This window comes from Aethina tumida, chromosome 3, assembly GCF_024364675.1.
Source record: "Aethina tumida isolate Nest 87 chromosome 3, icAetTumi1.1, whole genome shotgun sequence".
Lineage (NCBI taxonomy): Eukaryota > Metazoa > Arthropoda > Insecta > Coleoptera > Nitidulidae > Aethina > Aethina tumida.
In genome coordinates, this window is record NC_065437.1 from 1,217,739 (window position 1) to 1,243,850 (window position 26,112).

Consider the following 26,112-nt stretch of genomic DNA (forward strand, 5'->3'; position numbering starts at 1 on the left):
CATTAGTTGCGTCAAATATACTTTTGCAGTAATTGGAAGTTCGGTGCACGGTTCATTTTCAACAAAACTATTAAATTTAAATATGCATTTTAATGTTGCCAACTAGCAATGCCGGGCATAAAACTAATTTAACCTCTTTGTAATGTCCTGATAAAGTATTATGTTGGGAGATCCTAAAATTTATAATTTACGTTATTATCCACGAATTGTTGTTGTTTTAATTTAATACGTTGGACACAATTGGGGAATAATTATAAAATTTCAGCTGACGATGATGTTACACACGTTTTTGTCAGTCCATTTTCGATTCTCCTTTGTTCATCTTTTTGTTCAGCAATCACCTTTCGGTTCATCCTTTTAAGGACAAAGGAGAAAAGCGGTTTAAGGTAACAGGGTAAACAATTGGAGCTTTTTACGTTTAATATTTGGAAAGTGTCCTTAAAATAAAAACTATTTCATCGAGTGGATCAGAAAACTACAAAATAATTAATAAAATTTTGTTTTTTCATTTTGCAGTTCAAAAATAATCAGTAAAACACTATTATAACATTGGGAAGGTAAGAAAATTAATTTTAATTACTAAAATCTTATATAATTTGTCAAAAAATTACTCATTAATTAGTAAACTTCTGCTATTTCACTCAGCAATTCAGGAAACAATTGATTAATTAGCAAAATTTACTATTTTACTCAGAAATTCATAAAATTAGTGATGATTTCAGTCAGTAATTAAGAAAACTTCTGATCAATTAGTAATATTCTCCTATTTTATTAAGTATGTCAAAAAACTATTGATATTGAAAAGTATTATTTCATTCAGTAGTTCAAAAATTTACTGATCAATTAGTAAAATTTGTCTAATTTATCTAAAATTTTGAAAAAATACTGATTAATTAGTAAAATTCGGCTATTTTATACTGTAATTAATAAGAGTACCCATTAAAAGTTTATTATTTCATTCAGCAGTTCAAAAATTAGGAATTAGTAAATTTTGTCTATTTTATCTAAAATGTTAAAAAATTACTAATTAATTAGTAAAATTCAGTTATGTTATTCAGTAATTCAGAAAACAATTAATTAATTAGCATAAATTTATTATTTTATACAGTAATTCATAAAACTACTGATTAAAAGTTTATTATTTCATTCAGTAGTTCAGAAAACTTCTGATCAATTAGTAAATATTAGTCTATTTTATCTAAAATGTTAAGAAAATACTAATTAAGTAGTAAAATTCAGCTATTTTATTCAGTAATTCAGGGAACAATTAATTTATTAGCATAAATTTATTATTTTATACAGTAACTCATAAAACCACTGATTAAAAGTTTATTATTTCAGTCAATAATTAAGAAAACTTCTAATCAATTAGTAAAATTTGTCTATTTTATCTAGAATGTTAAAAATTACTAATTAATTAGTAAAATTCAGCTATTTTATTCAGTAATTCAGGAAACAATTAATTAATTAACACAAATTTATTATTTTATACAGTAATTCATAAAACTACTGATTAAAAGTTTATTATTTCAGTCAGTAGTTCAGAAAACTTCTGATCAATTAGTAAATATTAGTCTATTTTATCTAAAATGTTAAGAAAATACTAATTAAGTAGTAAAATTCAGCTATTTTATTCAGTAATTCAGGGAACAATTAATTTATTAGCATAAATTTATTATTTTATACAGTAACTCATAAAACCACTGATTAAAAGTTTATTATTTCAGTCAATAATTAAGAAAACTTCTAATCAATTAGTAAAATTTGTCTATTTTATCTAGAATGTTAAAAATTACTAATTAATTAGTAAAATTCAGCTATTTTATTCAGTAATTCAGGAAACAATTAATTAATTAACACAAATTTATTATTTTATACAGTAATTCATAAAACTACTGATTAAAAGTTTATTATTTCAGTCAGTAATTAAGAAAACTTCTGATCAATTAGTCAAATTTGTCTATTTTATCTAGAATCTTAAAAAAATACTAATTAATTAGTAAAATTCAGTTATTTTATTCAGTAATTCAGGAAACAATTAATTAATTATCATAAATTTATTATTTTACACAATAATTCATAAAACTACTGATTAAAAGTTTATTATTTTAGTCAGTAATTAAGAAAACTTATTATCAATTAGTAAAATTTGTCTATTTTATCTAGAATGTTAAAAAAATACTAATTAATTAATAAAATTCAGCTACTTTATTCAGTAATTCAGGGAATAATAAATTAATTAGCATAAATTTATTATTTTATACAGTAATTCATAAAACTACTGATTAAAAGTTTATTATTTCAGTCAGTAATTAAGAAAACTTCTGATCAATTAGTAAAATTTATCTATTTTTTCTAGAATGTTAAAAAAATACTGATTAATTAGTAAAATTCAGCTATTTAATTCAATAATTCAGGAAACAATTAATTAATTAGCATAAATTTATTATCTTAAACAGTAATTCATAAAACTACTGATTAAAAGTTTATTATTTCAGTCAGTAATTAACAAAACTTCTGATCAATTAGTAAAAATTTATCTATTTTATCTAAAATGTTGAAAATACTAATTAAGTAGTAAAATTCAGCTATTTTATTCAGTAATTCATGAAACAATTAATTAATTAGCATAAATTTCATATTTTTTACAGTAATTTATAAAACTACTGATTAAAAATTTATTATTTCAGTCAGTAATTAAGAAAACTTCTGATCAATTAGTAGAATTTGTCTATTTTATCTAGAATGTTAAAAATTCCTAATTAATTAGTAAAATTTTGCTTTTTATTCAGTAATTTTACTATTTTAGTCATTCAGATAACTGCTAATTAATTAGTAAATAGTAGATTTTATTCAGTAGTTCAAAACTAACTACTAATCAATATTCTACAATATAAAAAATTGCTAATTAATTAATAAATAAAATTGCGCCATGTAATTTAATAATTTAAAAAACCACAAATTAATTAGTAAAATTCTATTACTTCATTCAGTATTTTAGTAAAGTAGTGACATTTACTGTTTAATACATTAGTTCAGTAATTGTTTTATTCATTTAACGCATTAAATATAAAATTTGATTCGCCCAAAATGGAGAATAATTATGAAACTTCAACTGGCACGTCATTGTCAGTCCATTGTTGCTTCCCTTTTGTTCACCTCTTTGTTTATCAACCACCGTTCGTTTCGTCCTTTTGAGGTTCGGCAGGATAAAAACGGTTTAAGGTAACGGGGTGCACGGGTCGGGGTCTCTTTTGTCGTTATAGATTTGGGAAAGTTTCCTTAAAATAGAGAACGATAATGTGTTTCTGATTAGATTTGTCGTCTTAAATTGGGGGAATTTCTTTTCAAAAACGGGTCTTAGCATATATTGTATTGTGAGCAAATTTAATTTTAGATTCCTGAGACGAGATAAAATCAATTTTCGTCATTTCTTACTACTGAATTTTCATCAAATTAATTTAATCTGATTTTATGTATAATATACACAAGGTTGTCCATAACAAGTGAGGTTAGGTTAGGTTAAACTTTACATTTACTTACAATGCACCTGAAAGTTTAGATATTTAGGGAAATGAATTTTAGATTGAATGAATTGAAGCAGAAAACATACATTTTGTACTTGTCATGTGCCTTTTATAGGTACACTAGATGTATTTTATAAAGTATAAAAGGAACGTGAAGTATTTACGATTTCCTTTTAGTAAACTTTATTTCATCATAGGAAATATTCCAATATGTATAATAAATATAACTTTAGATGTCTCCTTTCACTTTGTGTCTGATATTTGACTGTTACTTAGACCCCTGTCAAAATTGTTATAAATTTAAATGGATCATTTCAACTTGCTTTGTTTATTTTTCTTCATTTAAGGAGCTTATATAAACATTTATAATTTATATTAAAACATTATCTCTGTTTGTATATACAAAAGATATCATCTAAAGTATCCTTCATTAAGCCCACTAAAGCCCTTTATAAATGAGTCCATAACATTAATGATGTTTATGTAATATTCCTGTAATAATAATAAAACTATAAATAATATCTACTTGGATGAAATAATTACAGAAACCTGTAATTGATTGCATCAGCTATTATGTAACAGATGGCGGTGTTAACGCATACAATATAAGTTATAAATTGAGCAATAATGTATAATCCATATAATTTACAAATATAGACTTTTCAGCAAGTATATTTAATAGTACATATTTAGCAACATTTAGATAGTTATCAGGTTTTAATTTATGCAAATAACATAACTATTTTATGTTGTTTAATCACTTAATGCACGTGATTCAAAGCCATTTCGATGCAATTCAAACGTGATATGAGCCATAAATGTTACACTGTAATAGAACGTAAACTTTAAATAAATTCAAACACGCAAAACACCAAATACAAAGAATAAAACATTCATTTTTTTTTTTACGTTTGACGGTTTGAATTTAATTGTATATGTTGTAAGGCGTATAAAATTTTCGATGCGAATGACGTCCGTATAAATATACGTAATTTCCACTATTTCCGTTTATACGGTTTTCTGACTTGGAGCACTTATCCCTCTCTGGCTTATTGCTCGTCGATTACCGGAACGAAACGCTGCGGAGCGTCCTTTACGTACTTTACGGATTCCTTCTTCCGGAACAAGAAATACTAAGGACATAAAGAATATAATTCCATTTAGATATATATATAAGTTTTGTATGCCGGGACAATCATTTTCTATCTGACACTTGTACTTTGCCAACGCCTTAACTTCTTATTACTGCTGAGGAAACTACGATTTAAAATAAACTACACGATTAATAATAACTAATTTAAACCACAATAGACTGCAATATTTGAGTGATGGTAACATAACATAAATATCAAGTCATGTCAATATAATTTCAATATAATTTCAATGCAAATTTATTCAATTTGAGTTGGAACTTTCATAAGTAATATGTAGGAACCGTCTATTCTATAGCCGCAAGGAAATTTGCAAGGAAATCTCCCATAAATTAAGGGGAGGATCAGGGGATTCGGGTTATTTACTGGTATCAGCATATTCATAAAAATTTGTCCGGACAAATGGCAACAACGAATGAATCACTCATAAAAAAGGTAATTTTCAAATTCTGCCAATAAAACTTATATTATATATATTATAGGAATAATATAATAAATATAAACTATTGTTGAATCTGGTTTACTTCATGAAACTGCTGTGTCATCAAATAACTGACAAAGAGTCTTGGTATTTCAATTATAGTGGTTATTAAATAATAAATATTAGTTAAAAAATTGGAAAATTGTCTAATTTACAATATTCATCATTAACTGGTTTGTCATCAAATAACTGTTAAATAGTCCTGGCACTTCAATTACTGAGGTTATTGTTGATGATTTCAGAGTTAAAAATAATATTAACTAATAAATATTTGTTGAAAATTGGAAAACAGTCTAATCTACAATATTAACCATCATGAAACTGTTGTGTCGTCAAATAACTGATAAAAAGTTCTGTAACTTCAATTACTGTGGATGTTGATGATGATTTCAGAGTTAAAAATAATATTAACTAATAAATATTTGCTGAAAATTGGAAAATAATCTAATCTACAATATTAACCATCATGAAACTGTTGCGTCGTCAAATAAGTGATAAAGAGTCCTGTCACTTCAATTACTGTGGATATTGATGATGATTTCAGAGTTAAAAATAATATTAAATAACAAATTTTTGTTGAAAATTGGAAAACAATCTAATCTACAATATTATTCATCATGGAACTGTTGCGTCGTCAAATAACTGGTAAAGAGTCCTGTCACTTCAATTACTGTGGATATTGATTATGATTTCAGAGTTAAAAATAATATTAACTAATAAATATTTGTTGAAAATTGGAAAACAATCTAATCTACAATATTAACCATCATGAAACTGTTGTGTTGTCAAATAAGTGATAAAGAGTCCTGTAACTTTAATTACTGAGGATATTGATGATGATTTCAAAGTTAAAAATAATATTACCTAATAAATATTTGTTGAAAATTGGAAAATAATCTAATCTACAATATTAACCATCATGAAACTGTTGTGCCGTCAAATAACTGATAAAGAGTCCTGGCACTTCAAATACTGTGGATGTTGATGATGATTTCAGAGTTAAAAATATTATTTACTAATAAATATTTGTTGAAAATTGGAAAACAATCTAATCTACAATATTAACCATCATGAAACTGTTGTGTCGTCAAATAACTGATAAAGAGTCCTGGCATTTCAATTACTGAGGATATTGATAATGATTTCAGAGTTAAAAATAATATTAACTAATAAATATTTGTTGAAAATTGGAAAATAATCTAATCTACAATATTAACCATCATGAAACTGTTGTGCCGTCAAATAACTGATAAAGAGTCCTGGCACTTCAATTACTGTGGATGTTGATGATGATTTCAGAGTTAAAAATAATATTAACTAATAAATATTTGTTGAAAATTGGAAAACAATCTAATCTACAATATTAACCATCATGAAACTGTTGTGTTGTCAAATAAGTGATAAAGAGTTCTGTAACTTTAATTACTGAGGATATTGATGATGATTTCAAAGTTAAAAATAATATTAACTAATAAATATTTGTTGAAAATTGGAAAATAATCTAATCTACAATATTAACCATCATGAAACTGTTGTGCCGTCAAATAACTGGTAAAGAGTCCTGGCACTTCAAATACTGTGGATGTTGATGATGATTTCAGAGTTAAAAATAATATTAACTAATAAATATTTGTTGAAAATTGGAAAACAATCTAATCTACAATATTAACCATCATGAAACTGTTGTGTCGTCAAATAACTGATAAAGAGTCCTGGCACTTCAATTACTGAGGATATTGATAATGATTTCAGAGTTAAAAATAATATTAACTAATAAATATTTGCTGAAAATTGGAAAATAATCTAATCTACAATATTAACCATCATGAAACTGTTGCGTCGTCAAATAAGTGATAAAGAGTCCTGTCACTTCAATTACTGTGGATATTGATGATGATTTCAGAGTTAAAAATAATATTAAATAACAAATTTTTGTTGAAAATTGGAAAATAATCTAATCTACAATATTAACCATCATGAAACTGTTGTGCCGTCAAATAACTGATAAAGAGTCCTGGCACTTCAAATACTGTGGATGTTGATGATGATTTCAGAGTTAAAAATATTATTTACTAATAAATATTTGTTGAAAATTGGAAAACAATCTAATCTACAATATTAACCATCATGAAACTGTTGTGTCGTCAAATAACTGATAAAGAGTCCTGGCATTTCAATTACTGAGGATATTGATAATGATTTCAGAGTTAAAAATAATATTAACTAATAAATATTTGTTGAAAATTGGAAAATAATCTAATCTACAATATTAACCATCATGAAACTGTTGTGCCGTCAAATAACTGATAAAGAGTCCTGGCACTTCAATTACTGTGGATGTTGATGATGATTTCAGAGTTAAAAATAATATTAACTAATAAATATTTGTTGAAAATTGGAAAACAATCTAATCTACAATATTAACCATCATGAAACTGTTGTGTTGTCAAATAAGTGATAAAGAGTTCTGTAACTTTAATTACTGAGGATATTGATGATGATTTCAAAGTTAAAAATAATATTAACTAATAAATATTTGTTGAAAATTGGAAAATAATCTAATCTACAATATTAACCATCATGAAACTGTTGTGCCGTCAAATAACTGGTAAAGAGTCCTGGCACTTCAAATACTGTGGATGTTGATGATGATTTCAGAGTTAAAAATAATATTAACTAATAAATATTTGTTGAAAATTGGAAAACAATCTAATCTACAATATTAACCATCATGAAACTGTTGTGTCGTCAAATAACTGATAAAGAGTCCTGGCACTTCAATTACTGAGGATATTGATAATGATTTCAGAGTTAAAAATAATATTAACTAATAAATATTTGCTGAAAATTGGAAAATAATCTAATCTACAATATTAACCATCATGAAACTGTTGCGTCGTCAAATAAGTGATAAAGAGTCCTGGCACTTCAATTACTGTGGATGTTGATGATGATTTCAGAGTTAAAAATATTATTAACTAATAAATATTTGTTGAAAATTGGAAAACAGTCTAATCTACAATATTAACCATCATGAAACTGTTGTGTCGTCAAATAACTGATAAAAAGTTCTGTAACTTCAATTACTGTGGATGTTGATGATGATTTCAGAGTTAAAAATAATATTAACTAATAAATATTTGTTGAAAATTGGAAAATAATCTAATCTACAATATTAACCATCATGAAACTGTTGCGTCGTCAAATAAGTGATAAAGAGTCCTGTCACTTCAATTACTGTGGATATTGATGATGATTTCAGAGTTAAAAATATTATTAAATAACAAATTTTTGTTGAAAATTGGAAAACAATCTAATCTACAATATTATTCATCATGGAACTGTTGCGTTGTCAAATAACTGGTAAAGAGTCCTGTCACTTCAATTACTGTGGATATTGATGATGATTTCAGAAATAAAAATAATATTAACTGATAAATATTTGTTGAAAATTGGAAAACAATCTAATCTACAATATTAACCATCATGAAACTGTTGTGCCGTCAAATAACTGATAAAGAGTCCTGTAATTTTAATTACTGTGGATATTGATGATGATTTTAGAGTTAAAAATAATATTAACTAATAAATATTTGTTGAAAATTGGAAAACAATCTAATCTACAATATTAACCATCATGAAACTGTTGTGTTGTCAAATAAGTGATAAAGGGTCCTGTAACTTTAATTACTGAGGATATTGATGATGATTTCAAAGTTAAAAATAATATTACCTAATAAATATTTGTTGAAAATTGGAAAATAATCTAATCTACAATATTAACCATCATGAAACTGTTGTGCCGTCAAATAACTGATAAAGAGTCCTGGCACTTCAATTACTGTGGATGTTGATGATGATTTCAGAGATAAAAATAATATTAACTGATAAATATTTGTTGAAAATTGGAAAACAATCTAATCTGCAATATTAACCATCATGAAACTGTTGTGTCGTTAAATAACTGATAAAGAGTCCTGGCTCTTCAATTACTGTGGATATTGATGGTGATTTCACAGTTAAAAATAATATTAACTAATAAATATTTGTTGAAAATTGGAAAACAATCTAATCTACAATATTAACCATGATGAAACTGTTGTATTGTCAAATAAGTGATAAAGAGTCCTGTAACTTTAATTACTGAGGATATTGATGATGATTTCAAAGTTAAAAATAATATTAACTAATAAATATTTGTTGAAAATTGGAAAACAATCTAATCTACAATATTAACCATCATGAAACTGTTGTGTCGTCAAATAACTGAAAAAGAGTCTTGTCACTTCAATTACTGTGGATGTTGATGATGATTTCAGAGTTAAAAATAATATTAACTAAGAAATATTTGTTGAAAATTGGAAAACAATCTAATCTACAATATTAACCATCATGAATCTGTTGTGTCGTTAAATAACTGATAAAGAGTCCTGGCTCTTCAATTACTGTGGATATTGATGATGATTTCACAGTTAAAAATAATATTAACTAATAAATATTTGTTGAAAATTGGAAAACAATCTAATCTACAATATTAACCATCATGAAACTGTTGTGTCGTCAAATAACTGATGAAGGGTCCTGGCACTTCAATTACTGAGGATATTGATGATGATTTCATAGTTAAAAATGATATTAACTAGTGGGTCCACATAATTTTCTTTTATCAACGATTTTTATAAATAAAAAAGGCTAGAGCCAATCCCAATTGTTTTAAATCCGCTTAGTCTAAATAAGAAATTAAATAAAAGCATTCTTTCCGTACAATTTCAGCATTAATTGCACACTTCACTTGTTTCCGCTTCGTTAAACTTTCAATTGTGGAACAAAATTTATTTTTCGCAACAAAAAAAAATCCGTAGTCCAAAAACATTTTATAAAATAAATTTTGTGCAACAATAGTCCGCACTTTTTTACCCTTACAGTCTATGCTTAACGTGAAAGAGTGCTTTGTTAAGAGACTCTTTAGCATAAAGCCTCGTTCCAACTGAAGTGGGGGGAGGGGGAGGGGGTCAATATTAGTTTCGAACAACTAATTGCATCCATTAGCGTGAAACGTTACGAGAATCGACGTTCTTTATTTCCTCAATCCAGTCCGTTTAGTTTTTGTGCAGTTGACATTTAATAAGTTTGTTTAAACGAACTCTAATACTTTAAGAGATGAGACGGCAATTTAAATGTACGTCAGCGTTGTACACATATTTACATTAAGCTGAATGTTAATTTTCCATAACACAACTTTAACTCCACTCTCTGTTAGTTCATATTGCTTTTGTTCGACTAAGTAGAGCTTCCAAGTATGATCACAAGTTCTGTCACGAACTTTTCCACTTGAATACAAATAAAATAAATAGTGGATTTTTTTGTCGGGACGTACCGAGGAAAGAGATATAAATTTATCGGATATTAAAGGCATAAATCGACTTTTAATTGCTACCAATATCGTTGGATTAGACTAGAATGGTAAAGCCGGGATCTGACATGCAATATTCATAAAGAATCTATGGAAAAATAAAAAGATGAGTTGGCAATTCGATGAGCTTCCCCCTTAAATGAGAACGAACAATCGAAATTGTAATTCCGTTCGACCTATTGAAAAATAAAATCTTTAATAAATGTTCCTCTATCCGGCCAAATCCCGCAAAAATCAATATTCAGCCATTTGCACTTGCATTCAGTCGGCCGTTGCCTCTGGGGACGAATTCTTAAGAAGTTAACGGTTTCGCCGTTGCCGAATAAGTTCCACGAATTGAAAATACCATCCACACAACACCCAAGCCCAGCCAGAGAATTTATCCCTGATACATGTTGGGCTTAAGTGGACAAAAGAATAAACATAAATCTCCCCCCACCATCAACAACAACAAAAGCATGGAGAAGAGTGAAAACGTTTATAATTTAATGGTGACGATTAAACGTGTGGCTTTGGCACGCTTAAATTATCGACGACGCTTTAAAGGATTGAAGACCCTTTAATTAGTAGAAACACAAAGTTCTTCGTGGCGGCTGTTCGCTTACGAATTGAATTGTTCGTGCAGCCCTCGGAGTCGTTTAAGACCCATTATTCCTACTACATTAAATTTTATATCGGTGAAGTATTTCTGGAATTTTCATTGCACAGCTAATTAACGACGGACACATATTTTAAAAATAACATGTAGAATTTTTATCTCATATTAAATGCATAGTTCAGCTAAAAATAATGATAATAAAGTAGGAACTCCATTAATGCTTTGACATGCCAAAGTTCTTTATCATTCATTTGACGACACAGGATATGATGAATATTGTAGATTAAATTGTTTGTTAATTTTCAACACATATTTATTATTTAATATTATTTTTAACTCTAAAATCATCATCAACATCCACAGTAATTGAAGTGCCAGGACTCTTTATGAGTTATTTGACGACACAACAGTTTCATGATGGTTAATATTGTAGATTAAATTGTTTTCCAATTTTAAACAAATATTTATTAGGTAATATTATTTTTAACTTTGAAATCATCATCAACATCCACAGTAATTGAAGTGCCAGGACTCTTTATCAGTTATTTGACGACACAACAGTTTCATGATGATTAACATTGTAAATTAGATTGTTTTCCAATTTTCAACAAATATTTATTAGTTAAAATTATTTTTAACTCTGAAATCATCATCAACATCCACAGTAATTGAAGTGCCAGGACTCTTTATCAGTTATTTGGCCACACAACAGTTTCATGATGGTTAATATTGTAGATTAGATTGTTTTCCAATTTTAAACAAATATTTATTAGTTAATATTATTTTTAACTGTGAAATCATCATCAATATTCATAGAAATTGAAGTGCCAAGAGTCTTTATCAGTTATTTGACGACACAACAGTTTCATGATGGTTAATATTGTAGATTAGATTATTTTCCAATTTTCAACAAATATTTATCAGTTAATATTATTTTTAACTCTGAAATCATCATCAATATCCACAGTAATTGAAGTAGCAGGACTTTTTATCAGTTATTTGACGACACAACAGTTTCATGATGGTTAATATTGTAGATTAGATTGTTTTCCAATTTTCAACAAATATTTATCAGTTAATATTATTTTTAACTCTGAAATCATCATCAATATCCACAGTAATTGAAGTAGCAGGACTTTTTATCAGTTATTTGACGACACAACAGTTTCATGATGGTTAATATTGTAGATTAGATTGTTTTTCAATTTTCAACAAATATTTATTAGTTAATATTATTTTTAACTGTGAAATCATCATCAATATCCATAGAAATTGAAGTGCCAGGAGTCTTTATCAGTTATTTGACGACACAACAGTTTCATGATGGTTAATATTGTAGATTAGATTGTTTTCCAATTTTCAACAAATATTTATCAGTTAATATTATTTTTAACTCTGAAATCATCATCAATATCCACAGTAATTGAAGTAGCAGGACTTTTTATCAGTTATTTGACGACACAACAGTTTCATGATGGTTAATATTGTAGATTAGATTGTTTTCCAATTTTCAACAAATATTTATCAGTTAATATTATTTTTAACTCTGAAATCATCATCAATATCCACAGTAATTGAAGTAGCAGGACTTTTTATCAGTTATTTGACGACACAACAGTTTCATGATGGTTAATATTGTAGATTAGATTGTTTTCCAATTTTCAACAAATATTTATTAGTTAATATCATTTTTAACTCTGAAATCATCATCAACATCCACAGTAATTGAAGTGCCAGGACTCTTTATCAGTTATTTGACCACACAACAGTTTCATGATGGTTAATATTGTAGATTAGATTGTTTTCCAATTTTCAACAAATATTTATTAGTTAATAATATTTTTAACTCTGAAATCATCATCAATAACCACAGTAATTGAAGTGCCAGGACTCTTTATCGGTTATTTGACGACGCAACAGTTTCATAATGGATAATATTGTAGATTAGATTGTTTTCCAATTTTCAACAAATATTTATTAGTTAATATCATTTTTAACTCTGAAATCATCATCAACATCCACAGTAATTGAAGTGCCAGAACTCTTTATCAGTTATTTGACGACACAACATTTTTCTGATGGTTAATATTGTAGATTAGATTGTTTTCCAATTTCCAACAAATATTTATTATTTAATAATATTTTTAATGCTGAAATCATCATCAATAACCACAGTAATTGAAGTGCCAAGGCTCTTTATCAGTTATTTGAGGACGTAGTAATGATGAATATTATATATAAATTAGACTGTTTTTCAACTTACAACAAACATTTATTATTTTTTAACTCTGAATTGTTCGCCAGAGAGAGATTGCAGCCCTCTGAGTAATTTAACACCATTATTCCTACTACATTAAATTTTATACCAATGAATTATTTCTGGAATTTTCATCACCCACTTAATTAATGACCGTCACATATTTAGAAAAAAAAAAAGAAAATTAAACTAAATTTTTGAATCCCTTATTTGATACGTAATTCAACAAAGAAAAATGAAATAATAATAACAATAACACAGTAAGAAAGTCGAAACCCCATTATTCTTTTGAAATCCAGTTTGGAAAACAATACGCGTCGAAAATTCATTTATTGAGGGAAAATCCGTACAAATTACGAGAATATAATTTACCTGCAACATACAATTTTTCATTCATTTCCCATCCGAGGATCATTTATCATGTTTGTTATTTAAATGAAAAGTTTTGCCGATAATTCCCTCAGGGAAATCAGCCCGGGAGAAATTTAGATATGTTTTTTTTTGCGTTGCACGACTCCGAACTGTCACAATCAATCTCTTTCGATCGCATCAGCCAACTTTATGCCAGAGACACATCGTCACGTGGCAACTTTAAAATTAATACTCCACTATCGAATCAATAATTAGATAAAAATAAATTTAATAAAGATAATTATGTTTGTGACGTCCCCCGAAACTCTGACAAAGTTTACGTATGACTGTCCAAATGAATAATGTCTTAAAGTTGTCCTCCATAATTCATTCTTTCATAAAATTCCAAAAAATTGGAACGAACTTATTAAAGTTACAAAGTTTGCTTTTACTGCGCTACAAAACCTAAAAGGCATATTTTGAAATGGAGTTATATTACTTAATTTTGTCACATAATAAGGGAAAGTATTTAAAGTTGTGTCTGCCTCATTTTGTTACGAAACTAGTTTAGGCCTAATGTCAGTAATATATTCTGAAACTTTTTTATATTATATAAATTAGCATATCATTCATAATCGATTTTATGTCACGGAGTATTTTGTCAAAATGTGTAAATATATTATAAGGCGAGAACGAAGTGGAAGTGTTTATTTATTAACATAACAACAGGAGAATACTACAATGGGTAAGATGAATAATAAATTGATTACACGAATTGATTATCAGATCAAATGTCATTCATGATTATCCATCTGAATGATATTTAAATTATATGAATTAATTAAGTTCACAATAGATAATCGAATTGATTTTGATATAAGAATTCATTTTATTAAAATAATACTTTTGTTAGAAGAATAGATTACTCGTTTGATATTTTTATTTCACAAATCGATTATAAAATATTTTTACATAATAAAAAATTAATTCATTCATAATATCAATCATAATATGTGTAATATATCAATTAAATATATAAATTACAAGATATGTTATCAGTCATAGTAGTTTACTCGATTGATATTTCAATTTAACGAAGATATTTTATCGTTTATAATAGATCATTCGAAAGATATGTCCATTATATCAATCTATTGCGAAATACAATATCATTCTTAATCAATTATTCGACTTATACTTGTGTTGTACTGATTGATTATAAGATATATCATCCATAATAAAAGATATTTGTATTAGATAAATTGATGAAAAGAAATAATATCAATCATAATCGATTATATGTGTGATATATTAATTAAATATATAAATTACAAGACATATTCTCACTCATAGTAGTTTACTCGATTGATATTTCAATTTGACGAAGATATTTTATCGTTTATAATAGATCATTCGAAAGATATGTCCATTATATCAATCTATTGGGAAATATAATATCATTCTTAATCAATTATTCGACTTATTCTTCTGTTATACTGTTTGATTATAAGACATATCATTCATAATAAAAGATATTTTTATTAGATAAATCGATAATAAGAAATAATATCATTCATAATCAATTATATGTGTGATATATCAATTAAATATATGAATTACAAGACATATTATCACTTATAATATTTTACTCGATTGATATTTCAATTTGACGAAGATATTTTATCGTTTATAATAGATCATTCGAAAGATATGTCCATTATATCAATCTATTGGGAAATATAATATCATTCTTAATCAATTGTTCGACTTATACTTCTGTTATAATGTTTGATTATAAGACATATCATTCATAATAAAAGATATTTTTATTAGATAAATCGATGATAAAAATAATATCATTCATAATCGATTATATGTGTGATATATCAATTAAATATATAAATTACAAGACATGTTATCACTCATAGTAGTTTACTCGATTGATATTTCAATTTGACGAAGATATTTTATCATTTATAATAGATCATTCGAAAGATATGTCCATTATATCAATCTATTGCGAAATACAATATCATTCTTAATCAATTATTCGACTTATACTTGTGTTGTACTGATTGATTATAAGACATATCATCCATAATAAAAGATATTTGTATTAGATAAATTGATGATAAGAAATAATATCATTCATAATCGATTATATGTGTGATGTATCAATTAAGTATATAAATTACAAGACATGTTATCACTCATAGTAGTTTACTCGATTGATATTTCAATTTAACGAAGATATTTTATCGTTTATAATAGATCATTCGAAAGATATGTCCATTATATCAATCTATTGCGAAATACAATATCATTCTTAATCAATTATTCGACTTATACTTGTGTTGTACTGATTGATTATAAGATATATCATCCATAATAAAAGATATTTGTATTAGATAAATTGATGATAAGAAATAATATCATTCATAATCGATTATATGTGTGATATATCAATTAAATATATAAATTACAAGACATATTATCACTCATAGTAGTTTACTCGATTGATATTTCAATTTGACGAAGATATTTTATCGTTTATAATAGATCATTCGAAAGATATGTCCATTATATCAATCTATTGCGAAATACAATATCATTCTTAATCAATTATTCGACTTATACTTGTGTTGTACTGATTGATTATAAGACGTATCATCCATAATAAAAGATATTTGTATTAGATAAATTGATGATAAGAAATAATATCATTCATAATCGATTATATGTGTGATGTATCAATTAAGTATATAAATTACAAGACATGTTATCACTCATAGTAGTTTACTCGATTGATATTTCAATTCGACGAAGATATTTTAACGTTTATAACAGATCATTCGAAAGATATGTCCATTATATCAATCTATTGGGAAATATAATATAATTCTTAATCAATTATTCGACTTATACTTGTGTTGTACTGTTTGATTATAAGACATATCATTCATAATAAAAGATATTTATATTAGATACATCAACTATAAGAAATAATATCATTCATAATCGATTATATGTGCGATATATCAATTAAATATATAAATTACAAGACATATTATTACTCATAGTCGATTACTCGATTGATATTTCTATTTGACGAACATATTTATCGTTTATAATAGATCATTTGAAAGATATATCCATTATATCAATCTATTGGGAAATATAATATCATTCTTAATTAATTATTCAACTTATACTTTTGTTGTACTGATTTTTTATAAAACATATCATTCATAATAAAAGATATTTATATTAGATAAATCGATGATAAGAAATAATATCATTCATAATCGATATATGTATGATACACACTCATAGTAGTTTACTCGATTGATACTTCATTTTGACGAAGATATTTTAACGTTTATAATAGATTATTTGACATTCATAGTCGATTACTCGGTTGATATTGTTGATAAAGTTTGGCCACACTAATTAATTCGACCGCTATGTTTATGATTATGCGACATATCGAATGACATTTCACTCATACGAATCGATTACAAAACTATATCGATAGTTGAAAACTAGTTTAAGCCCCAGGCAACTGTATTTCAGTTGGTCATAAATCATGGCGAAATTTCCATTATGATTACTTTTACGAAACCACCGCCGACCAGCAAAAGCAACACATTTCAACATGTAACTACAGATTACTTCTTTGTAAACTTATCCCGGGGCCGAACTCGAAATGGAAAAGTGGGTCATTGCGAGCACTTTAATATAATATAATTTTATTATTACCGTTTTGTCCCGCTGGCAGGGAGCCCAACGTCATTAAACCACCGACCGTTTTCGGTTGCAAATAATAAACCCATTCTGTTCTTATTCACTTGTTCCTTAGGGTTAATTTTTGTCACTGCTGAGGGATTTTGTATGCTTTACAACGGTGTTAAGTAATCCCCAAAGCGGAATATACAAAGGGTACCTGAACTCATTATTAACTCAATTGTGGTACTCTGGGTTGCCTACATTACATGTTGGCCATCTTTTAAACAATAGCTGATACAATCAATTACATGTTTCTATAATAGTTGCTTCCAAGTGTTGTTTCAGTTTTTTGTTCATTAATGGACCATAAAAAATAATAATCCTCCGGACATTTCATTAAAGATTATGTGTAAAAGGCGCAGTCAGAGCTGAACAACAGCAGTGTTTAGTTTTGTTCGTTTTGGCCGGCGTTCCCCGAGTAATTACCCAGTTAAAATCCTATCTCAGTTTCCCTCTTATAATTAGAGCCGCACTTGATACAGGAAATAAACAAGCGAGGATCCCGATAACGAATTATACAGTCGTAGACGACCAATATTATCGAGTAATCTTGTTTGGCGGGTCTTACTTGTTCTAACGGTGTTAATTTCTGTTCGTGATCGACATTCACAAACAGTTAATCAATTCTCTGGTGTGTATTTGCATTTCGACGTGCAAACAGGGCAAAACTGTTTCTGCGTTAGGATGCTTTGAGTCGAATTATTATAGTCGCATGTGTAATGGTATGTTTAATTTGTGCTAATTGTATGTGTTTGATGGTTAATTTCAGTTGATACAAATATTAGCAGCTCCACAACAAATAAAATTCCAGTTTATGGGCATTAAGGAGGAAAGTGTGAAGGTAGGCTAGACTAGTTCTTTATCTTGGAACCGACGAAAAAAAAGTAAAAACCCATTTGTGAGAGTACTTAATGCAAACTAAAAGGGTTTCCTTGTAGCTAAACTTTATTCTCTTTTTAAATAAGGGTCCCGCTTTATGAATAGATTGTATTAAGTTACATTCATCCACAAACACTGCTGATAATATCAAAGTAGAAGCTTAATTTCTTTACTACCTTTAACAACTAAATGTATATTTTATAAAGTGTTTCGACTCGATTTAAACTTGCCCTCCCAACTCATTTTCTTTCATCTTTAATAAAATCAATATTAAGCTATGCAAGTAAGTTAGCAGCTCTAAAATTAGTTGAATTAAGCTAATATAAATTCTATTATAAAGTTAAATTTTTCTAAACTATGATTTAACTACTGAATAACTTTGTATGTTTCTTTTCAAAGCACCTTTTCTCATCTTTCAGACAAATAAAATCAGTATTAAACTATACAAGTAAGTTAGCAACTCTAAAATTAGTTGAATTAAGCTAATATAAATTCTAGTATTATATTAAATTATTCTAAACTATGATTTAACTACTGAATAACTTTGTATGTTTCTTTTCAAAGCTCTTTTTCTCATCTTTCAGACAAATAAAATCAGTATTAAGCTATACAAGTAAATTATCAGCTCTAAAATTAGTTGAATTAAGCTAATATAAATTCTAATATTATGTTAAATTTTTCTAAACTATGATTTAACTACTGAATAACTTTATATGTTTCTTTTCAAAGCTCCTTTTCTCATCTTTCAGACAAATAAAATCAGTATTAAGCTATACAAGTAAGTTAGCAGCTCTAAAATTAGTTGAATTAAGCTAATATAAATTCTAGTATTATGTTAAATTTGTCTAAACTATGATTTAATTACTGAATAACTTTGAATGTTTCTTTTCAAAGCACCTTTTCTCATCTTTCATACAAATAAAATCAATATTAAACTATACAAGTAAGTTAGCAGCTCTAAAATTAGTTGAATTAAGCTAATATAAATTCTAGTATTATGTTAAATTTGTCTAAACAATGATTTAACTACCGAATAACTTTGTATGTTTCTTTTCAAAGCTCCTTTTCTCATCTTTCAGACAAATAAAATCAGTATTAAGCTATACAAGTAAGATAGCAGTTCTAAAATTAGTTGAATTAAGCTAATATAAATTCTAGTATTATGTTAAATTTGTCTAAACTATGATATAACTACTGAATAACTTTGTATGTTTTTCTTCAAAGCTCTTTTTCTCATCTTTCAGACAAATAAAATCAATATTAAACTATACAAGTAAGTTAGCAGCTCTAAAATTAGTTGAATTAAGCTAATATAAATTCTAGTATTATGTTAAATTTGTCTAAACAATGATTTAACTACCGAATAACTTTGTATGTTTCTTTTCAAAGCTCCTTTTCTCATCTTTCAGACAAATAAAATCAGTATTAAGCTATACAAGTAAGATAGCAGTTCTAAAATTAGTTGAATTAAGCTAATATAAATTCTAGTATTATGTTAAATTTGTCTAAACTATGATTTAACTACTGAATAACTTTGTATGTTTTTCTTCAAAGCTCTTTTTCTCATCTTTCAGACAAATAAAATCAGTGTTAAGCTATACAAGTAAGTTAGCAGCTCTAAAATTAGTTGAATTAAGCTAATATAAATTCTAGTATTATGTTAATTTTTTCTAAACTATGATTTAACTACAGAATAACTTTGTATGTTTCTTTTCAAAGCTCCTTTTCTCATCTTTCAGACAAATAAAATCAGTATTAAGCTATACAAGTAAGATAGCAGTTCTAAAATTAGTTGAATTAAGCTAATATAAATTCTAGTATTATGTTAAATTTGTCTAAACGATGATTTAACTACAGAATAACTTTGTATGTTTCTTTTCAAAACTCCTTTTCTCATCTTTCAGACAAATAAAATCAGTATTAAACTATACAAGTAAGTTAGCAGCTCTAAAATTAGTTGAATTAAGCTAATATCAATTCTAATATTAAGTTAAATTTTTCTAAACTATGATTTAACTACTGAATAACTTTGTATGTTTCTTTCCATAGCATCTTTTCTCATCTTTCAGACAAATAAAATCAGTATTAAGCTATACAAGTAAGTTAGCAGCTCTAAAATTAGTTGAATTAAGCTAATATAAATTCTAGTATTATGTTAAATTTGTCTAAACAATGATTTAACTACAGAATAACTTTGTATGTTTTTTTTTAAAGCTCCTTTTCTCATCTTTCAGACAAATAAAATCAGTATTAGGCTATACAACTAAGTTAGCAGTTCTAAAATTAGTTGAATTAAGCTAATATAAATTCTAGTACTATGTAAATATAATTGAACTACTGAATAAGTTTGTAGTAGTAGAAGCTTAATTTCTTTAATACCTTTAAAAATTAAATGTATATTTTAAAAAAGTGTTTTGCCTCGATTTAAATGTAAAACCTGCCCCCCCCCCAACTATTTCACAAACAACCCCGAAATCAATGGAAACGTAAGCGTTACATTTCATATCGTGCACAGTGGTGTTGAAATCGTGTCCTCCGTCTCGTCGTTTTATTCGCCACGTAGACATTTATTCCGAGTTGTGCAACGCAAAGTTCCGACACGGCTCATGTATCTAAATGTATATGTTGCATTTGACATAATATTTGCATTTCATGCTCAACTTACAAGCGTAGGTATGGAGTGCACTGGTAGTTGTGCGGCGCCTAGCGATTCCAATTTCTGTCGCAATGTTTGTACAACTTATGCCGGAATTATATCCGCATTATCAAATTTTTAAAGCGACTTTTTGTGCTGCTACGAGACGTATTTATTTTTTTTTTTTCTCGTTTCTGGTGACACAGAATCATAAAATAAGTGATTATTTTGCCATATCTTTCCATTATTTTCAGAATAATGTTTGTAGGCTTTTAATTAAACGAAAAATTGAGCAACCTTGTCAAGTTAGCAGATCTAAAATTACTAAATTTAATCTAATTTACGTTTTAGTATTATGTTAAATGCCTCACAAAATTATTAATAAGTTATGCAAGGAAGTCAGAAGCTCTAAAATTAGTTGAATTAAGCTAATTAAATTATAGTATTATGTTAAATTTTTCTAAACTATGATTTAACCACTGAATAGCTTTGTATGTTTTTTTCCAAAGCTTTTTTTCTCATCTTTTAAATAAATAAAATCAGTATTAAGCTGTACAAGTGAGTTGGCAGCACTAAAATTAATTGAATTAAGCTAATATCAATTCCAGTATTATATTAAATTTGTCTAAATTATGATTTAACTACAGAATAACTTTGTATGTTTCTTTTCAAAGCATTTTTTCTCATCTTTCAGACTAATAAAATCAGTACTATGCTATACAAGTAAGTTAGCAATTCTAAAATTAGTTGAATTAAGCTAATATGAGTTCCAGTATTATGTTAAATTTTTCTGAATTACGATTTAATTACTGAATAACTTTGTATGTTTCTTTTCAAAGCATTTTTTCTCACCTTACAAACAAATAAAATCAGGATTAACCTATACAAGTAAGTGAACAGCTCAAAAATTAGTTGAATTAAGCTAATATAAATTCTAATATTATGTTAAATTTGTCTAAACAATGATTTAACTACAGAATAACTTTGTATGTTTCTTTTCAAAGCTCCTCTTCTCATCTTTCAGACAAATAAAATCAGTATTAAGCTATACAAGTAAGTTAGCAGCTCTAAAATTAGTTGAATTAAGCTAATATAAATTCTAGTATTATGTTAAATTTGTCTAAACTATGATTTAATTACTGAATTACTTTGTATGTTTCTTGTCAAAGCACCTTTTCTCATCTTTCAGACAAATAAAATCAGTATTAAGCTATACAAGTAAGATAGCAGTTCTAAAATTAGTTGAATTAAGCTAATATAAATTCTAGTATGATGTTAAATTTGTCTAAACAATGATTTAACTACAGAATAACTTTGTATGTTTCTTTTCAAAACTCCTTTTCTCATCTTTCAGACAAATAAAATCAGTATTAAGCTATACAAGTAAGATAGCAGTTCTAAAATTAGTTGAATTAAGCTAATATAAATTCTAGGATTATGTTAAATTTGTCTAAACAATGATTTAACTACAGAATAACATTGTATGTTTCTTTTCAAAGCTCCTTTTCTCATCTTTCAGACAAATAAAATCAGTATTAAGCAATACAAGTAAGTAAGCAGCTCTAAAATTAGTTGAATTAAGCTAATATAAATTCTAGTATTATGTTAAATTTTTCTAAACTATGATTTAACCACTGAATAACTTTGTATGTTTCATTTCAAAGTATTTTTTCTTATCTTTCAGATAAATAAAATCAGGATTAGGCTATACAAGTAAGTTAGCATCTCTAAAATTAGTTGAATTAAGTTAATATAAATTCTAGTATAATGTTAAATTTATCTAAACTATGATTTAACTACTGAATAACTTTGTATGTTTCTTTTCAAAGCATTTTTTCTCATCTTTCAGACAAATAAAATCAGGATTAAGCTATACAAGTAAATTAGCATCTCTAATATTAGTTGAATTAAGCTAATATAAATTCTAGTATTATGTTAATTTTTTCTAAACTGTGATTTAACTACTGAATAACTTTATATATTTCAGTTCAAAGCATTTTTTCTCAACTTTCAGACTAACAAAATCAACATTAAGCTATACAAGTAAGTGTAATTAATTAATAATTTAAGCTACTTTACATTTTAGTATTAACAAATTTCAAATTATATTGTATTTAATGGAGTAACTATTAAATTAAACAATTAACTAATGTATATTTTTTCTAACACATAATCATAAAATAAGTATAAATTTTGGCATGTTATTATAATAATTATATCACAGCACATAATAAATTTATTAGTGCCATTAAAATATGGCTAATTAAATTTGTAGTGGATGTGACCACATTGGCTATTTATCCATAGAAATGCATTATTATTTCGAAACACATATTTGTCAAATAAATAAATACAATTTGATTATAAATAGCAACAACAATATATTGATTAGGATACAAACCAAATTAATAAAATTAATTAATATTATTATCCTTTGTGTGTGTGTGAAATAAAATGTCACAAACTGATGTACGAAATATCCTTCCATTAATATAAAGGAACGTTTAATAAAGAAGGAAAGGTCGACATCACAAAAGCATATTTGTTGTATCTCGAAGGGAAAAAATTTAATAGTAGGAACACTTACGGAATTTAATTTATGGGAGGCCCCACAGGAAAATTTCCTAAATCAATGGGGACTTTGGCAAAATGTCACTTACCTTGAATACTTTCCTTGTCGTTCGGCGGGGCCGTGATTTTTGCGGAATGCACGACGGCCGTCCAATACAAAAAGCAATTGATCCACAACAAGTAAAACATGGTGCAGTTACGACTAAATACGTGTACGTATCGTATCTATCGATATTTAGTTTTATCTAGGATAATGGACAGCCAATCGATTTCCATCTTCATCGGGACATGTTCGAGCCGCGTTGGTCGTGATGTCGAGACCTGGTTTCCGTTATCCGTTTATTCAGCCAATGTAATTAATTGCTCTGCATTTATATTGGAGGGAGTTGATGGGGAGACGACGAACCTGCAATTAATAAACTTGATTCAGTATTATGTCTTTCGATAGATAATAAATTCTGACTGATTTTGACGCTTCTGAATATTCATAATTTAACTACTGAGTAAATCTACTGCTGTGCATTTTTCTCAACTTCCAAATAAATAAAGTCGATGCTGTTGGCATAGGTTAGGTTGCCATCTCTGAAATTATGATGATGAATAATTTAACTATTGAATAACTTTCTAATTTCTTTTTTAAAGTATATTCTATATGAATAAAATCAATATTAAGCAATGTCAAGTCAAGTTTGTTCAGCACTTTTCAGGCTGAAAATTATGTTGTAAGATAATAATAAAGGCACCCAATTTAATAATAAATAAATAATTAATTGGTAAATTATTTTATTTAGTATTTTTATTGTATTCACCATTTTTCAGGCTGATAATTATGCTGTAAGATAATAAAAGTAAAGGCACTCAGTCTAATAGTAAATAAGTGATTAATTGACAAATTATTTCGTTCAATATTTTTATTGTATTCACCACTTTTCAGACTGATAATTATGCTGTAAGATAATAAAAGTAAAGGTACTAAATCTAATAATAAATAAGTGATTAATTGACAAATTATTTTGTTCAACATTTTATTGTATTCACCACTTTTCAGACTGATAATTATGCTGTAAGATAATAAAAGTAAAGGTACTAAATCTAATAATAAATAAGTGATTAATTGACAAATTATTTTGTTCAATATTTTTATTGTATTCACCACTTTTCAGACTGATAATTATGCTGTAAGATAATAAAAGCAAAGACACTAAATCTAATAATAAATAAGTGATTAATTGACAAATTATTTTGTTCAACGTTTTTCTTGTATTCACCACTTTTCAGACTGATAATTTTGCTGTAAGATAATAAAAGCAAAGACACTAAATCTAATAATAAATAAGTGATTATTTGACAAATTATTTTGTTCAACATTTTTATTGTATTCACCACTTTTTAGGCTGATAATTATGCTGTAAGATAATAAAAATAAAGGCACTCAGTCTAATAATAAATAAGTTATTAATTGACAAATTACTTTATTCAACATTTTTATTGTATTCACCACTTTTCAGGCTGATAATTATGGTGTAAGATAATAAAAGTAAAGGCACTCAGGCTAATAATAAATAAATGATTAATTGACAAATTGTTTTGTTTAACATTTTTATTGTATTCACCACTTTTCAGACTGATAATTATGCTGTAAGATAATAAAAGTAAAGGCATTCAATTTAATAATAAATAAGTGATTAATTGACAAATTATTTTGTTCAGTATTTTTATTGTATTCACCACTTTTCAGACTGATAATTATGCTGTAAGATAATAAAAGTAAAGGCATTCAATTTAATATTAAATAAGTGATTAATTGACAAATTATTTTGTTCAATATTTTTATTGTATTCACCACTTTTCAGACTGATAATTATGCTGTAAGATAATAAAAATAAAGGCACTAAATCTAATAATAAATAAGTGATTAATTGACAAATTATTTTGTACAACGTTTTTCTTGTATTCACCACTTTTCAGACTGATAATTTTGCTGTAAGATAATAAAAGCAAAGACACTAAATCTAATAATAAATAAGTGATTATTTGACAAATTATTTTGTTCAACATTTTTATTGTATTCACCACTTTTCAGACTTATAATTATGCTGTGAGATAATAAAAGTAAAAGCATTCAATCTAATAATAAATAAGTGATTAATTGACAAATTATTTTGTTCAGCATTTTTATTGTATTCACCACTTTTCAGGCTGATAATTATGCTGTAAGATAATAAAAGTAAAGGCACTCAATGTAATAATAAATAAGTGATTAGTTGACAAATTATTTTGTTCAGCATTTTCATTGTAATTCAAGTACTCAATCTAATAATAAACACAAAATTAATTTTTATTATATTCTACTCTTTCCAAGCTGATAATCATGCTGTAAGGTAATAAATAAGTAATTAATTGAGAGCAATTTTATTGTATTCATCATTTACAGGCAGATAAGTATGCTGTAAGATAATAAAT

At 26.6% G+C, this 26,112-nt stretch overlaps 1 protein-coding gene across 1 annotated transcript in view; it reads right to left on the reverse strand.

Moving 5' to 3' along the window:
- Positions 1-26,112, reverse strand: part of LOC109603951 (alkaline phosphatase-like) — a 113,698-nt gene that overhangs the window by 76,133 nt on the left and 11,453 nt on the right. The window contains exon 2 of the mRNA XM_049964512.1: positions 23,739-24,055. Within this exon, the coding sequence (XP_049820469.1) occupies positions 23,739-23,838 (100 nt within the window). The 5' untranslated portion in view covers positions 23,839-24,055. The remainder of the gene's footprint in view (positions 1-23,738; positions 24,056-26,112) is intronic.